General features: G+C 40.2%; 1 protein-coding gene across 2 annotated transcripts; it reads left to right on the plus strand.

Moving 5' to 3' along the window:
* Positions 1-1,170: 1,170 nt before the first annotated feature.
* WDR75 (WD repeat domain 75) lies at positions 1,171-18,294 on the plus strand. 2 transcript variants are annotated; one of them, XM_030485980.1, is made up of 21 exons: positions 1,171-1,434; positions 1,607-1,736; positions 2,565-2,630; positions 3,295-3,388; positions 4,286-4,410; positions 4,745-4,815; positions 5,328-5,444; positions 6,020-6,108; positions 6,869-7,027; positions 7,370-7,429; positions 7,519-7,634; positions 8,086-8,258; positions 9,086-9,249; positions 10,472-10,655; positions 12,531-12,625; positions 13,045-13,140; positions 13,730-13,899; positions 14,429-14,488; positions 15,568-15,711; positions 15,787-15,878; positions 18,021-18,294. In XM_030485980.1, exons 1-21 carry the CDS (start codon positions 1,349-1,351, stop codon positions 18,226-18,228), a joined length of 2,499 nt encoding a protein of 832 aa, XP_030341840.1. In that variant the 5' UTR covers positions 1,171-1,348; the 3' UTR covers positions 18,229-18,294. The 2 variants fall into 2 exon arrangements, with proteins under 2 accessions (XP_030341840.1, XP_030341841.1); XM_030485981.1 differs by lacking the exons at positions 1,171-1,434; positions 1,607-1,736 and having other exon boundaries at positions 2,215-2,720.
* Positions 18,295-18,508: the final 214 nt, after the last annotated feature.

Consider the following 18,508-nt stretch of genomic DNA (forward strand, 5'->3'; position numbering starts at 1 on the left):
AACTGCTGTCGGTCAGAACTTGCAAATCCCGCTCTCAGCTCCAGAAAGCACACACTGTTTAACTGAGAAACCACTGGAGATAGGAGCCACATTTCTGGTTGCATTATACTCTCTCCCAGCCATACCCAGTTCCCTACAACCACAATACTCCAACAAGTGCACTACTTTCCCTGTAGGATCCTCATTTAACCTCCAAGCGGCCTACAGCAGACAATCACAAGTAGCCCCCCCGAATGCACCTGTTAATGTTATTGTTATTTGAAGCGGGGACTGTTTAACAAACAATTACAAACATACCAGAGATTGTTACAATAACATCAACAGCAGCCCAGAATACACACCTGCATGAGAACCCCAACTACTATCCTAGAGCTGAAGTGAAGAGCCCAGACACCCTAAGTCATGCCTTATTCCTGATACTCTGACAGGAGCCTTCCTTCAGACATGAGAACATTAATGCTCTGTCTCAGCAAACTCACACTTTGTCCAAGTCAGTGAATAGAATAACAGAATCCTCAGTTAGGGTTGAAGGGACCTCTGGAGATCATCCAGTCCAACCCACTCCAAGGCAGGGCCACCCAGAGCAGGTTACACAGGAACGTATCCAGGCGGGTTTGGAATGTCTCCAGGAGACACCACAACAAACCTCTGGGCAGCCTGTTCCAGTGCTCTGCCACCCTCAATGTAAAGAGGTTCTTCCTCATGTTGAGGTGAAACTTCTTGTGCTTTAGTTTACAGCCATTGCTGGGCACCACTGAAAAGAGCCTGGTGTTGCCCTCCTGACACCCGCCTTTGTGGTATTTACGTGCATTAATGAGATCCCCTCTCAGTCTTCTCTAGGCTAAACAGGCCCAGCTCCCTCAGTCTCTCCTCGTAAGAGATGCTCCAGACTCCTCACTGTGGCCAGGGTTTTAAAAAAACATACCTATTTTTCGGCTCAGCCTTTCTGCCTGCTCAAACAAGGAGTTTTGCGTTCCTCCCCTCGCATCACCGTGCCTGCGCCATTCCCGAGCGCGGGCACAGCGCTTTCCCTCGCAGCGGCACGAGTCCAGCCGCCACCCCAAGGCCCATGCAGACCCGTGCGGCAGGCGCGGGGCCGGCGGGGTGCTGTCCTCGGCCCCCGGGCGGGCTCTCCCCGCGACCCTGGCGGTGGCGCTGCCGATTGCAAATGGCGGAGAGCGCTGTGGAGGCACGCGGCCCGCCACGCAGACATCACAGGCAAGGAGCCAATCGGCGCCGGCGCAGCACCAACCCCGGCCGCCATGCCGGTGCCGGGCGGAACTCAGCGTCGCGGCCGCGCAGCGGAGGAGGGCCGGCGGGCGGAAGGTCGGAGCTCTGCCCGGGCAAGATGGTGGCGCCGGCGGCGCTCCGCGTGGTGCGCTGTGGCGGCGGCACCATCCACGGCGCCAGGGCCGTTTTCTCCGCCGATTCCAAGTAAGTGGGGCTGGGACCTGGGCTTCTAACCTTTGGGGGGGGATGTGCTTTTAAAGGTCTGCCGCGGGGACCGCTGGCCGCTGCTGTCACAGCGGCCTGGCCGCTCCCGGCGGTGCTTGAGCCCCTTTCCCCGCGGGTTAACGGCGGTGCTTCCCCCCCCCCCCCGCTTCAGGTACCTGCTATGTGCCTCCGGGGACTTCGTGAAGATGTACAGCGTGGTTACCGAGGAGACGCTGCGGCTGATGGGCGGCCACGCCGACCTGGTGACGGGCATCCAGCTCAACCCGCACAACCACATGCAGGTTTGGGGGGGAAGGAGAGTTTGGCTGGGGGTGCTCCTGCTCCTCAGCCGAGCTTATGTGGCTCTGCGGGGCGGCTGGGGGCTGGCTGGAGTTTGAGAAGGGGTTGGGAGCGATTAGAGCGTTGTTCAGCTGATGTTTCTGGCTGGAAGGGCAAGCCTTGTGGCTGTTTTCTACAAATAGAAAAGTGAAACATCGTGTGGGTTACACTGGTTGAATGGAACAACGGCAAAATGGAAATATCGGCAAAATTTACAGGATTTCTTTTTTTTCATTGAAGGGGGAAAAGAAGCATGTAAGATAATCAGTAACATTTACTGTGGTTGGTGTTTGACCCTCTCCATCTGCTGATACAGATGCAGATTGGACTTAATCCCTTTAATTTGCCCAGTGGCTCTCTGTCTATGGGCAGCCTGCCTTAGCTGTGCACTGCTGCTGCTGCCCTGGCTCTCAGTGTGCTTGAGTTTTTTTGGTGTTAAAAAAAAAGATACAGTTGCCCAGATGGATTGTATCTGCATATTATCTATGTAAAATCTGATGCAAAGATTAGTACATGTTCACATAATAGATATCTGTGCATACATACACTATTAGTCTCAAGTGTTTAAGCTGTTGGTTGTTTCACACTTGGTGAAAATGTATGTTTCAAACTGGAATAATAGTGTATTTCCATTGTGCTGGCTTTGAAGGCAGCACAGAGCTGGTCGGTCTCCTGTATTTTTGGTGGTTCAGTCACTTGGAATCAGTTCCATTGATCAACTTTTAAGCTGTGATTTTATGTAAAAGCTGGTTTTGGTATATTTAGCTTCCTTTTTTTTTTTCCCCCCTCAGCTCTATTCTTCCTCGCTTGACGGCAGCATTAAGCTGTGGGACTTCATGGATGGCATTCCCATTAAAGTATGTTCACTCATTCTTGTTGAGCACATGTCAGACCCAGAATAGGGATTTCTGCAGCTGTTACTACAGATGGGCACAAATCAGTCTGAGATGTGCTGTTCTGCCATTAAAACAGCCTGAAAACTGTCTGTCTATGGCAGTGATAGAATGTGGCACTTGATGTGTGTGTCGCTGCAGAAATTCATGATGATGCAGAATCTTTTGGGGGGAAAAGGTGGAATATGTACCAACATGTAACTTTGCTCCTTGCTGCAGTTCAGAGTCTAGTGTAGCTCTTGGGGACTGTGCTGCAGTTTGTGATATGCCAGTAGGAATTGATATGGTGGCTTGAAAATGTGGGCTGCTGACTGTCCTATTGCTCCCATTGTCTGCTAAAGAGAGGCACTTTCCTATAGGTGGACCTTCTGCCTTGTATCAGGTGTAAGGTACCTTCAGGTTTTTCAGTAAATCTGATGTCTTACATTTTTAGCACTGTTTTAACATTTGTATTAGTCCTTGTTAGAATAAAGGTCTTCTCCTTTATTGTAGAATTGAGAATTTTAACACATCGATTTCATTAAAGCACACGTGTTTTCCTTATTGTAAGAACTTGGCAGTACTCAATATTGAAAACAGTACGTGCAAGTGTAGTAATTGTTGACCTCCTCGTATTCTTTTTCTTCAGACTTTCACTGTAGGATCCAAACTTCTGGCACTGTATGCACTTGCTAGTTCTGAGGATTTGCTGTTTGTAGTAATTCCAAAGAGTGGTGAAAGAGGTACAGTATGATTAGCACCATCCTTGTCATTCTGTGTCTAAGCTACGGTCATGTCAGTGAATGGTATGCTGCAAGAACATACTTTAATATCTTAGTTTTGAAAATACTACTTAAGTCCTGTGCCAGGTGTCTGCAGTGCTGCATTTTGTAAGTTTTTTTTCTGTGTTCATTCTTTGATATCTGTTCTTTAATATTTGTCCAGAAGAGTGCTTATCTTCACTTTTGACACACATACTGCATGCATCTGATGTTGTAGGTGCACCAAATCTTTAAGCAATGTTTACCATGATACAGGGTATGCTGCAGTGCTTGTGACTGTTCACCCACCTTAAGCAGCATTAACATAAATAACTTGTCCTATTTAACAGCATTCCGAGATAATTTATTCCTTAAATTTTGTCCAACATAAATATGAATATAGCTTGACTTTACTCTTAACTATATTGCTACAAATGTCCCTTCAGAGCAAGAGCAAATTCTGTGTAACTTTGCTTTGGTTTTGCTTACAGTTGCACTGGTATCCGCTAGCTAGTCCTCAATCTTCATTATTATTGTTTCAATCAAAATATCTGAAACAGTTCTTTTTTGAAAGGTATTAAAAACTTTTTCACGCATATTAAAAATATTGGAAGGTACTTTCATAGAATCATAGAATGTTTGGGGTTGGAAAGGACCTTAAGCTCATCTAGTTCCAACCCGCCTACCATGGGCAGGGATGCCTCACCCTAGACCATGTTGCCCAAGGCTCTTTCCAACCTGGCCTTGAACACTGCCAAGGATGGCGCATTTACCACTTCATGTTAGTTTTAAGGTAGGAGGGGTGTAAAGCTCCTTTCTAAGGGACGTACATAAACTTCTTCATAAAAGCCTTTTGATAACAGATTTTTCTTTGCTCAGATACATTCCAGCTGGTCTCAGTTAAGCTGACAAAAGCAGCAGGCCAAGATGTGGAAGCCAAGGAATTGTCAGTGGTTTTGGATGGTGTGGGTGCATCACCGAAGCATATCGCATTTGGAAGAGAAGTATATTCACCTTTTGGGGTTTTTTTAGTTCTCTTGGGTGTTGGTTGGGGTTGGTTTTTTTTTTTTTTCCTCTCAAATGAACTATATGCTGTTATGCTTTTATACAAGCACAGCAGCACAGAAACAAAACTGAAGTTAAATGAATCTGTGTCAGACTTATGCTTTCTATTATTAAAATAAAAGAACAACACTTAAAATAGGAAAATATTTACTTAATATCAGCTTATATATGTTACTTTTCGATTATAAATATTTTGTAGTCAAACATGATTTCTTTTTTCTTTCACGTGTAAGAACACAAACTATGTCCTATGTTCTTGTTTTACTATAACAGGGTCAATATGTGGCATCAGTGAAGGAGGCTAATCTCCAAGTTTATTTTTTTAAACAGAAGCAGTTGAACAGGTAAGAATGAAAGTGTCAGGTATTGATTCAGTCAGATATATCATAAATGTCTCTTAACTGGTGATGTGTGCACACGTTAGTTTACATTTGTCAGCAGCCATTTGATTTTATGCTGGAGGGGGTGTAGTCACTTTGTAAGAAGCCTCCTGTAGAGGCAGACAGTGGGGTGCTGCAATGGCAGCTTGGCTTTTTGGCTCGGGCACGTATTTTTTTCAGGTAAATGCTTAGGCTGATGCTGGACTGAAAAAAGTGACATAGTTTGGTCAGGGAGAAAGGGTGGGCCGGGATGGAGAAGGAGAGGGAAGGAAGGACAAATCTTTCAGCTTGATTGAAGGCAAAGAACTAATGAAATAATGAGAAAAACGTGTCACTTTTTTTGAGAGTGTATGTGACTGTAACAACTTGGAGATGTTTAATTTTGGTTCTCAGAATTATTTGTATGTGCATTAGGTAATCCTTTTGAAGCTTTGTTTACCCTCATATAATTAAAGTTACTTTCTAAACTCTTGAAGGTTTTCTGTAAATGCAGTGAAGACAAAAGGTGGAAACAGTCAGTTCAGTTGCATAGCATGCCATCCTACAGAGGATTGTATTGCAACGGGCCATGCTGATGGAAAGATTCGCCTCTGGTATGCACGTTTTAGTTCAGCTGTGTACCCCATAAAGTGATGTGACCATAGGAATTAAGTGAAACCTAAAAAGCAAAGCAGTCTGATTCATCCATAGTATTGCCATTTCCAGAAGTCATAATGAGCAAAGAATGGCAAAGCCCTGTGAAGCTGCAGTACTGACACACTGGCTTCAAGGTACAGCTTCAGTTTAATTTCATATGGGAAAATACTCCTGTGCTCCACAAATCTAAACTGTATTTGAAAAAGGTAATGCAGAAGCAGCTGACATAACTCTTTATGGGCACAGAGTCCTAGGGAGAGCACACTAGCAGAATTGCATGGATAAGAACAATACGCTTGCCAAGTTCCTCCCCACCGCTGAATTGTTGAATATGTCTAAGATGTGCAGTGTGCACCAGGAAGGTGCTGAAAACCTGCTAGTATGGTTCCTTCCCTCCCTTTGCATCACTTGAGCATTCAAGAAACGCTAGTCTAGAGGTTAGAGGAGAGGGTGGTATACTTGATTAAGTATTTCCTTTCGTTTGCTCTGTTGATCTTGTGCTTAAAGAACTGTTCTATTCCTCCCTACATAGGAGGAATTTCTACCACAAGAAAGAATACACGTTTTCCACACTGCACTGGCATCATGATACTGTCATGGATCTAGCTTATTCTGTGGAGGGTGAGTGAAAAAAAAAAAACAAGCAAACAAATGCTCTTGAAGTCAGAGTTGCAGCAGGGAGGGAAAAATCAATAAAAGTTCGTCTATTAACAAAGAAAGTAGTATCTAGAACTTCAAATATGTCCAGAAAGGATCTGAAGTAAAAAAGGAGGCAGTTGTTGTATATTTTGATTGGCATTCATAATGTCAGATATCTGCCTTCTGTGGTAGAATGTGGAATCCTCTTACCTCTTTTCCCCCACCACCACTCTTCCTTTCCCCCACTTCTATCGGTAATACTGATGAGTTCTTGCCAGAGTCTTATTTGCCTCCAAATAAAACAAGCCAGTCTTGTCTGAGCTCAAACCTAGGGGCAAAAATACGGTTAGCTTTTATCTGAATAGTGTGATCTGAACTATTCTCCTTAGGGTATTTCTTACTGCTAAGTACTTCTGATAGAAAGAGAACAATTCAGCTATGTTGTAGCGCAGATAATTCAGCTGATCCAGACAGTAATGGGATCTACTACTCCCAAAACACTGTTTAAATTTTACTGTTAGCACAAATTCTTGTTACTACTTCCAAGTTTCTATAGCAATTTAACATGGGATAATGAGAAACATATCTTTGTGCCCAGGCTCAATATGAGAAATAATTGCTTTGTTCATGACAGTTTAGGAAAGGTTTTTGAGAAACTTGTTTGTCATTGTAAACATGTATGCTGATGATATTTTTTTTTTTTAAAACAAAACCTGTAACTGTATTTTTATTTCTGGAAAAGGAACAAGCTTGCTGAGTGGCGGAGTTGAATCTGTTTTAGTTCTGTGGCACAATGAATCAGACCGTCGGAAGGATTTCCTTCCTCGTTTGGGGTCTCCTATTGAGTACATCTCCATGTCATCTGATGGCTCACTCTGTTGCACCCTGCATAAAGACAACAGTAAGCCAAAACATATTTTATGTATCACTTAATGCAAAATGGAATGCAAATCTTTGAGCTTTATTTTGTTAATTTCAGATGAATTAACTAGATACTACATAAAAATTCAATATTGCTGTGAAAGAACACGTGCTTGAAGTGATCTTTTGGTCTTTCATCAGTCTTGTGAATGTGCCTGGTGATGGCTGTAACTTGGCTTTCCACCTTGGTGTAGGGTTGTCATAGATAGAGAAAAGACACATTTATAGGATCAAGTAGAGTTGGTTAAGGTCCCTGCCCTACCATGAGATGTGGTTACATTGCAGAAGCCTATCACAAGACCTTATCTGCTTTTCCTTTCAGGAATTACAATTATCAACAGCAACCTCAGATTTTCTAAAAGTATTCAAGGGCTAATCAAAAGTAAGTACAATAAAATTTGTCCTCCACTTTGGGGGCAGAATGTGTCACTTTCCATCTTGGGTAACTTGTCATCTGATTTTTATTTCTAGGTATGGATGTGAAGACTGGTCTGGTGGTTGATCCTAGAACCAAAGCTTTGGTGCTGAATGGAGAGCCTGGCCACTTGCAATTCTATTCTCTCCAAAGTGATCAACAGCTGTTCAGTGTAAGTTGGATGGGCTTATACTAAAACTTTAACTTAAAGTCATGCATCAGAACTTGGAGACTTAATTTGGCAAGCAGGACAAAAGCCAGCAGCTATAATAGCCTGACACTGGATTCCAAGCTGAGATGTTTTTGGCTTTATCACAAATTTCTATTACTTGTTAAGCATAGCTAAATGTTGATAGTTGAATAAATACAGTGTGCTGCTCCTGTTAAATGTCAAATTCTAGGTAAAATCCCTCCAAAATTTTTTTTTCATCCATTCTTACACTTAGCATTCTTGTGGAATGTTACATGCCCTAATTATACTTTCCCCACATTATTTTTATATGCCACAGCCAGTCAGTTCTAATTGGTGCTTTCAGAACATCCTTTTTCCATGGTTTTATGAATGATATCTGTAAGTCTATGCTTGAATTTTGAAATTAAATTTTGGCCTTTTTGTTTTGCAGTTGGATATTGTGCAGCGACAATACATTCACCAGGCAGGTTTAAAGCAAGCTGACTTGGTCAAGGTTGCGTTTAGTGCCCAAGGCAAGTGGCTAGCCACAGTGGAAGAGAGAGAAGAAGTAACTGACCCTGAGTTACAGTTGAAGCTGTGGTTCTATGATGAAGAAACACAAAGGTAATGGTAATAGAGCTGGCCTTCTAGGTGTCAAAATCTTAAGTATCACACAAATTCTACCCAGGCTTTATCTTGCAAAGGCAATTTTTCCAGATGATAAAACCTGGGGAATACCCTAGGGAGAGTTTACCATGCATGCTACATGCATCTGAAACAACACAGAGTTGAAGTAAATACATACCAAAAATTATTGCTCTGAATCTGATTCACTTACAGTAATCAGACAAGCTGTTTTAACCATGGGACTTAAATTCACATATTTTCTTGGTATTAAAAATCATGGCCTTGAAGGAAAGGTTCTATAGCTTGATCAGTTTTCCAGCCTCTGTCTAATCCATCATGAATTGGTTAGTCCTTCCAGGGTACAGATGATTATGATTTTATTGTTGGTTTTTTTTTTTCTTTAGCTAGCATATGCATCTGGTTCATACACTTTCCCTTTTTTTTTAATTAAAAAAATATATATTTTTATTATAAGTTCTTATTTTCTTAAAGAAGAAACAAAGCAAAACAAAGTTGATTGGTGTAGTAGCTATGTGGCTGATTTTCTAAGTACTGGAAAGACTGCCCAGAGCTCAGGCTGAATATTTGAGAGCTGTGCTTGCTTAGTGATAATCCCTTCTCATTGTTGGGCCACAACCTTTCTCGCTGTACGGAAGTGATTAGGGAAATGTGATCTGTAAACGCAATACCATTTAGCTACCTAATTAGACAAAAGTTTCTTTGATTCCTCTTCTCCCCGCCCCTTTCAGAATCACCTTAAACTGAAGTCTTTCCGAAGTTCCAAAATGAAATAAAAGGCAAGCTTCTTTTTTATTTTCCTGTAGCTTTAAGCTGAATACTAGGATAAATATGCCCCATGAAGACCACATAACAGACATGTGCTTTCGTGACATGAATGAATTGGAAGATGACTCTGTGATACTGGTAACTGCTGGCAGAGACTGTGTGTTTAAAGTCTGGGTGATGGTAGAAGACACTGATCCAGAAGGTAAATATGGTCACATGCTTGCCCCTTGTAGCATGCTATAGAATTTCTGAGCCTAACTTCATCCTGTCAGAACTAGGCCCTCGAGTCCCATGTTTTTACCTATTTCTGCTGTTGCTTGAAGTATTGTGTTCTCCTAAGCATCCTATGTGACAGAGTTCTCTCATAGTTTTGCGGTTCTGTGGATTGATGTGGAGGTTCCTGAAATAGCAAAGGCCTTGCTGAGCCTGCTGCAGAAGGGAAAAGCAGCCTCTATTAGTTGTTTAAAAGTGTAAAAGTAGAAATTAGTGCTGACTTCTGTGGTGTATTTGCCCAGCAGGGACAGAGTAGGGAATGCTCAGGTAGGAAGATTCAACGTGCTGCAGCTTCTGTTAATGAACATAAGTAGTTCATAAATAGAACACACTGGCATGTTTTTAACTGCAGTTAACTGCAGATCTCTCAATGTGCCTCTAGATGGTGCCGTGCAGTTTAAAGTAGTGAATTGTTTCTGGCTTTTTTTTTACAGGCAGGTCTTTTAATCATCAACTCGTAGCCATTATATAAAGGATATCTTAGCATAGGGTGAACTTATTTCCCTTTTCTTCCTCATCCTACTCATATGTTTCAAAAGCATGCTGTATGAATTTATTTATACAGGGAAATGTATGTTATGTGGTAAGTACATCACCTTGCTGTTTATTTGATGGTTGTCAACATTGGGGCAGGTATCCCAACGCAGTGCACTGGCAGGTTAACCAACACAAGGTTGACCATGCTGATGGGCCACTGCGATCCTCAGACTTTATGTAAATGAACCATGAGCTTTGCTGGACTCAAATGCAACCTGTATTCAGATTTTTAGTAATGCTTGTGTTATTGCTACAGTTTTTAAAAGAATGTTATGTCTCAGAACACTAAGTGTTGAATCTCCTTCAGTATCTTTTTTTCTTTTATCTAATATCTGCCTCTTTGAGAGCACAGTTAATATAGGTGGCAAAGTAAACGTGAATATTGTGCCATGTCAGTCTCGGGATTCACTGTTTAAATGCAAAACTGAGGACAAATGAAAAACCTACTAGATGTTTCTTGTACTAGAACAGTAGAGATTCTCTGTACTCTTCAAAAACGTAAGGCTTCTGAAACAAATCTGTCTTGCTCTTGAGCCTATTTTGCAGCTCTAATACTTGAATTCTTATTTCTTCATGTATGAGCTTGAATTAACTACCTTGTTTGTTCAATGCAGCACAACAGAGTGTGAGCTGGAGCTGTGACTTTGTAGGCAGCTACCACAACTACCAAGCCACGAACTGCTGTTTCTCAGAAGATGGCTCTTTGCTTGCTGTTAGCTTTGAAGAAACTGTCACTGTATGGGATTCAGTTACTTGGGATCTTAAGTGTACGTTTTGCCATCCACCTGGAAAAATAAGGTATGTTTTTCATCTTTTTTTTTACGTCTTGAACTCTCGGAACAGAAAGAATCAATTCATAGCAGCCCAAGACCTTCTATATGTTCATCTAAACATTGGATTTAACAGTCTTAAGTTCATATATAGAAAAGACTCTAAAATGGCTTCTACGTGGCTGGTAACATACTGTTAAAAATAGTAAGATCAAGTTTCGTAGTTTCATCTTTTTACTTTCTTGTGACTTCTCTACCTCCCATACTAAAATATGTGTCACTTGGCACATAACAGGAGTGTGTTAATAGCCCTTTTCTTTTTCCCTATTAATCTAGGGATTAATCAAAATACTGAAAAAGTATAAGAAGTTTGTTCTTTATTCATGTATGCATGTGTAAAAAAGCGATTATATCAGTAAACCATAAAGGCATATTGACCTGGTTATCTGTATTATAAAACAGATTTCTTGATCCTTTCTAACCTCCGTTGGAGAAGCCATGTTTGCCTGGCAGACTATCTCAGCATGCTCCATTGTGTGCTGTCATGATAAAAGACATCCTGAAGGTCTAGATGCTGTTCTATTGTGTAAGGATAATGAGGAATGGTATAGGTTGATGTTAGAGATAAAAGACAGAGACTCGAAGAATAGGACAACTTTAATATTGAGCTTCCTGGACTGTACTAAAATACAGCAGTTTCTGATCCAGGTAAAGTAGCATTTTTCTTAAAATAACCTTGAAATAATAGGGCAGTAGGTGACCTCATGGGTTCATCTACTTAATCTCTCTGCTAGATCTCTGTATCTAAACAATTCCTGGAACAGGAAGATGCTACAAACCTCCTGTAGCATTCTCTTTTAGTGCCAAGGGTTTTTTCTGACTGCTTCTCAGACTTGCTTCTCATAATCATTTCTGCAGTAATGTCAGAGATATTTTATATACCTGCTTCCAGGAACCACTTAAAATGGAAAGCAAAACATTGTGTAGTCATGATGTTTTAAAAATTCCGACACAAAGAATCATAGAAAGAGAGAGAGATTTCTCACTTCCATGTTTGTGTGTGTGTGCTTGTAATCTTTTCTTTTGCATGATCAGGTGTGTTTTGTTTCTACTGGCCCTCTGAGATTCGAAATCAAGAAACATGATTCTAAAACTGGTGTGCAGGAAAATTGTGGGAGGCATGTAAGCCACACCTTTACTGCATCTATGGTGAAAACTCTTGACAGCCTGGTACAGTGGCAAGCTTTTCCCAGGCCAGCTGCTCCTTTTGTTGTAGCCTTTACTATAGGCTATATTAAAAGGAAATAAATTACTCTAGGATTATATTAATAGCATAATTTCAAAGGGCTATGTTTTAATACAGAAATTACATCCCTTATCAGCTTTTTTGAAAACTTTCTATAGCATTAGAAATCAGAAGGCTGTTCTATTGTTCTCAAACAAGAGAATGAGAAATTAAAATAAGTGAAAACAAATCACACACTTCCTTCAATTGGAGCAGCTTATAAGAATAACTTTTACTGCTTCTCTCTCTCTAGTGCTTAGAGCAATAGTAGGAATTCTTTAAATATGGAATTTATTTTCCAGTCCCAGTATGAACACTTACTATTACTTATGGGTTTGTAACTTATTTAAGAGCTTAAAATCACTCCTTGAGATTGGAATGTTGTAGGAACATGTAGTCGTCGTAGATTTATGCATTCTTTTCAATCTCCCAGACCTGTCTGGTGGTTGTGTGTGAAGTTGTACGCCACTAGAGGTGAAAGCAAAAAGCAAACTTCTCCTAAATTAAATATCAGAACTAAATCTTAATGGAATGTTTGTGACTTGTGAATCATCCCTATATAGAGAAACAGATGAAGTCTGAAGGTCACTAACTTGTTTTGACTTTTTACTTCTGTAGGAACATCTGCTTTGGGAGACTAACATGTTCCAAGTACCTTATTGGTGCCACTGATCATGGCTTTCTATGTTGCTGGAACCTGCTCACTTGTGCATGTAAGATCAGCTTAAATGTGTGCTAGTGTGGTAATGTTTAACACTTGAATTTACTATGAAACCTTAAAACAATTCTAGTTTGATTCCAGAGTGACCCCCTACAAAATGTCCTATAGAAATACAGTAATTTTCATACTTTAGACAAGATAGTGTTCTGTCCAGCATGTGTGCGCTTTGTGTGATGTGCAGAGTAAATTCTAAGTTAGATGATGGATAACACAGCAATAGCTAGTATTTCGTGTTAGTGTAGAAGTTGATAGTATTTGTGTATTTTTAGCCACCTGGGAGTAAATGAAATTGCATGCCTTTTCCAGAGGTAAAGACCCTGTGTGTCATTCCTATTTGCCCTGTTGTGTGGCAAAGCATGGGATAGAACTGAATGCCACCTCTTCATGTCTGTTGCTGTGTTTGCTTTCCAGTGGAATGGAGTGCCCACCTCAACGTCTTAGTTCTGCAACCTGATCCCCTGTCCGAACATATTGCTGCTGTCTCATGGCTCTCCAAAGAATCCAGCTGTAAGTACAAAGGCTTCTTCGACAAGTAATAGTCAGTGGAATTTAAAACTGTGAAAGCATAATCTCTAGAAAAGGTTTTCCTAGAATTCAGCCCCATGAAAGCCATAAGACAAACTTGAGTCTGTGTTTGCACCTGGGGGAAGCTGAGCCATGTCTGACAGCAGCCGGCAAGTCAAGCATGTTGGCTCTCCATCTTTTCTTCCAACAGTTAGTTCCTGGTGCAGGATGTAGCACATGATTAACCATGCACTCTGGGTGAGGATCTGGGATGTTTTGACCCTCTCCTATAAATAGAAAACTGGTTGAACTGTACAGCTGTGTTTTAGAGCTTTAACTGTAAATTATGATTACTCTTCCTAGAGCTACTGTTCTACAGAAATGTTATTTTCCAAATATGTTCTCTGGATTGGAATGCTGTGAAAGGTACCTTCTATTATGCAGTAAGGTCATCCAGTTACAATTCCTGCAAACTAGTGCTTGAAGGCAATTCTGCGCAGCCCTTACTGGCTGTGATAGAGAGGGCTTTGACAGCTATCCAGGAAGGTAAAATGTCATGATTTAAAGAGAAGATGTTCTTGGTTTTTTACAGTGTTTGTGTTTAAACCAAATGAGCCACGGCCAATCTATATCCAGAGAAACCTTTGTAAAGAGAAGATCCTGCTTGCTGCCTTCGTTCCAAGAGATGAACCTGAAATGACTGGGTCAGAAAAATACCTTTGGCTAAGAAGATCCCAACTATTTTTCCTTACGGATACGCAAGTAAGAAATAGTGACTGGGAGGTGGTTCTTGGGGAAGAAGTATTTTCCTGAATGCAGACTGATACAAATTCAGAGTTCTGCTCTGTTGAGTGTAAGAGTTTCTTTTTGTGATTTCAGGGCAGTGTAAGCTGTGCTTTGTTCTTTATTAAAGGCTTTCAACTGTTTTTCTGCTGCTTCATTCATCCAAGAAACTAGATAATTTGGGAACATTGCCTATGCTGTTCAACAGCCACCCAGAAGCTGTATTGCTGATTATTGAAATGTTTCATATGCTATTCAGGTTTTCCTGTAATTTTTGGGTGGGTGGGAAGTTTTTTATTTGTTTTCCCAAAAAATGAACACAGAGCCTTTATGTCCGTTCCCGCTTCCTTTCCATTTCTTTATAAAATAAAGAGGAAGAGATGTGTTGTCCTCTTCCACTAGGCTGACAAAAGCTTTTGAACCGATTGGAAGCTTCTGTAGTCAAGGTATGGGAATGCGAAAAGCAGTTTCACATACTATAACTCTGCTACTTTGTTGTGTATTTTAGGAGCTATTGACGCTTAGCACAAGGTCTCTAGAAGAAAGGCTCACACCATCCAGCAAACAGGTACCTCTTACAGAAGCTCTGGAAGAGATGTACAGAGCAGTTCAGAATTCTGCTGGTTTCAGTTTGTCAGATTCACATCCTCTTCTGTCATCAAAATGCACACCAGATCCGTAAATGGGGTCATAGGCACTTAGCTGAAGGGGCAGTAATCTGTATTTGCTTATTTTTTGACAGAATTGCCTTTTGTAAAAACCTTTTTAAAAAATAAAAGGAGTATTAATGAGCTGCTCCTGCCTTCCCTTGTTTCCCCTGAACAAAAAAATGATACTTTCCTAAAGGGATTCACACAAATGAAGCAAAACCACTTGAGATTTGAATAAGCTCTTCTGTTATCTTGGTTTCTTTAACACTTGGAACCTTGAGTGTGGCCTGAGCTGCGCATTCTGATGAGAATGAACAGTTGTCAGTATCAGTGAGAAGGAATTTCAAACTTACATTCCAGTATATACTTCTGTGGAGAAGTATCTTGGGAAATTCAGTCCTTTAAATTCATGTTGAAGAAGTGTTTCATACCCATTGAACAGAATAAAACAGCAGCACTTGATTGATTTGCTTGGTTAGATAAAATAGATCGAAGTATAAGTTAATATCTTTCTAATACAAAATCCAGTGGGGATGTGGGTACAAGCAATCAGTTTCTTTCAAGGGTGGGGAATAACTCAGAACTTGGTTAAGGTTTATTGAGCTAGGAAAATGCCATGTTTTGCTTCCAGTTACGTAATTAAGTCACTCAGCAGAAGATGCTGGAGTGTAAATGATCTTTTAGTCAGAAGTGGAATCTGAAAGCCATACTTAGTGTTTCTGGCACATGCACCAGCTTCTCTATTTGGAAGTTAATTGGTACATTAACCAGCTAAATCTGGTGTTCTTGAACCCCAAATCCTGGAGAGTTTTACTACCTCTGTGTAGGATTCTCTCAGGATGTCTGCCAGAGAATGAGTACAAAGAGCCATATGGCTCAGTTGAGTTAAATTTGAGTGTAGAGTTCTGTCACCTCAGTTGATTCTGAATTTTGATAACTCAAAATGAGATAGATTTGTGACACTAAAAGTCTAATTAGAACTTTCACCTTTTTCAAGCTGGCAATAGAAGAAAGTCTTCCAGTGACCCCTTTTAGTTTGCTACTGGGAAAGCACAGACGTCAGCAATCACAAGAGGATACAGACCTTGGAAAACTAGTTGTTCATAACAAGCATGAGCAAGATTCACCCGCTGTCAAAGAGGTAGGAGTAATTACAGTAAGTGTAAGAGCAAAATCATGACAAAAGCTTTCATAAAGCTGCTCTTTTATTTTTCAGCTTTTGCACACTCCAGCGCATGTTCTGCCATCTGCTTCCTTCCTATGTCCTATATTTATTAATTCATTGCTCATCTCCAGAGAGAATAAAAGGTAAGAAAAACAGAAGAACTCTCCTTAGTTATTGAAGTTATTTTAAATTATGTACATCTTTGTTTAAAGTATAAAAGCAGTTTTCCAACACTCTTCATTCTTCTGTTGACATAAGTTAGTGTATCGCTTGATTGTGGCAAGATTTGTTTAAAACAACTTGGGTTTGGGAAGAGCTGCAGAGTGGCTGTTTAGTCTATTGGCTCTTTTGTTGCTGTTATTTTTGCTGTTCTTTGGGATAATGTGCTTGTATGCAAAATGTTGCCTTTGATACTCAAATGTTCTTTATGAATTTAACGTTATTCCAGGGATTTAATGCTTTTAGTGCTATTTTGGGATAAATGTCAGATTCTCAACTTAATTTGATATTATGATGACTTCCTGCATGATTCTTGGTTTTGATTTCTAGATACAGCAAGAGGTTAGTCCTTAAGTTTGATATTAACAGTTTGTTTAGAACTCAAATTTCGTTCCTAATTAAAATCATAGAATCAACTCAGTTGGAAAAACCTTTACATCATCAAGTCCAACCATTACCCCAGGACTGCCAAGACTGCCACTAAATCATGTCACTAAGGGCCTCATCTATACCTTTTTTGAACACTTCCAGGGACGGTGATTCCAGCACTGCCCTGGGCAGCCTGTTCCAGTGCCTCATCACTACAAAATTAACAAACACCACAATCTGAGTCTATACTGTGTAGTGTACACTACACTTTATAGTGTATACTGTAAACACAGCTAAGATTGTGTTACAATGCATTAATCCCAGTTGAATGGAGAAGTTTGATAGGTACTTAGTATGCATTGTAGCTTGCTCCTTTGAGATCAATGCATGCTGCTAAAAAATGAATGCAGGCACAGGGGTTATGACTGTAGTCTTGTATTAGGATTAATATCTTGTCACTTACACTGAAGCCACTTAAATGCTTGCATTCTTTGTGCAATCTATTCTTTAAAGTCTTTAATGAAACTCTACCAAGTCAGAGCTGAAAATGTGTCAGTGTTAGCTGCCATCCTGAATTTGGAAAGACCAGAGAGAAGATTGTTTACATTGCCAGAGCTTACCCAGAAAAAAAACCCTGTTTGCATCGTTTGTGATGCATGTTATATTCTGCCATAGCAGCAGTATAAACAATTCTGCTACATTGTGTTGGCCAGTATTGCTAGCTTTCTTACTGGATGACACAAGTAAAAGTATTTTTGCCACATCAACAAAACACTGGCAAAAGTCTAATACAAGGAATATATTGAAACTTCCATGTAGTTTCAGTACTGAAGAATTTGGGAGTTCAGGGGCCTCTCTAAATATTTGCACATGTAGATCTTGTACTTTGACATGGGTAACTAGTACGAGTGCTACGAGTGCACATTTAAAGTTACTTATAAGGATTTTAGGATTGGGATCTTGAAGAACGACAAGAATATTTCACTGTATAGATATAAGACAGTGTAATATCAATGTTGACCATTTACATTTTGTGAGTGATAAATAGTTTGTATTAGAACAGATGATTCTGGGAGTACTGTTCTGCCATGCAGGTCATTCCTAACGAGATCCAAAATACATACAGACATTTGAATTAATAGTGTTAGCATCCACATTCTAAATGGCAACTCTTCTATATAATTCTTTACAAGTGTGCTTTCTAGTTCAGCACAAGTTTAACTCTTGAAGTCAGAAGGGAGCAGTCACTGCAAGTACCTCCCTAGCACCTAAAAAACCAACCTTTTTCTTTTCTAGTAACGCTAGATCTTGTAGCAATTTTTAAGACCAAGTGACCCTTTTCAGATTTGAAAGAATGGCCTTCTTCAATATTGTCTCTACCAGTGTATCCAGTGTTTCTGATCCTGTGGGATTATAACTTTTTACATCATGATCTGCCTGTTCTGACATTGTGCATAGTATTTGGAGAAAGAAAAATATTTTCTTGAAGCTTACTTAAAACAGAGGACAGCTATTTGAAAAATGGCTTGTAACTGAGATGGCAAGAGAAGTATAGCAGTTTGCAAGTAGCCTGAGATTAAGTAATAAAATCTAGTGTTTACTTAGTTATTTGCATGATAATGTACTTCTCCTATAGTATGTGATGCTATAGTATGTGAGAGTATCCATTAATTGGGTTGTTTCCAATCATCTTCCAGTGCTGAAGAAGTTGCTGATGAAGTGGAAATGGAAAGTGAAAAAACAGATGATGATTCGGATGAGGAAGGAGATGTTACTGAAATGGAACAAGAAAATACAAATCCTATGGAATTATTAGGAGAGATGACGTGTAAACTGTCTAAATCCCAGGAAAGAGAGCTACGGAAATTAAGAAAAATGGACTACAGTTGGATATCAGCTTTCTAAATGGACACCTTTGGGTTTTTATACTGTAAACTGAAGCTTTTGTGGATTAAATATTCTTCAAAAAAATCAAGTCCTTTGGCCATAAATCTTAGCAGCCTCTACTTCCATAAGCAAGGAGAACTGGGGGAAGGGGTTAAAGTTCAAAAAGCTGGTTCTGCTCCTAGTTTATTACTGGATCTTTGTGACCTTAGAAAACGTTTAACCTGTGGGGTTTTTTTTCCCCTTACAAGTGTATTTAAAAGGCAAAACTGAGTTCATTATCTGACTTGTGATCAGTTAG

This window comes from Strigops habroptila, chromosome 5 (assembly GCF_004027225.2).
Source record: "Strigops habroptila isolate Jane chromosome 5, bStrHab1.2.pri, whole genome shotgun sequence".
Classification (NCBI taxonomy): Eukaryota; Metazoa; Chordata; class Aves; order Psittaciformes; family Psittacidae; genus Strigops; species Strigops habroptila.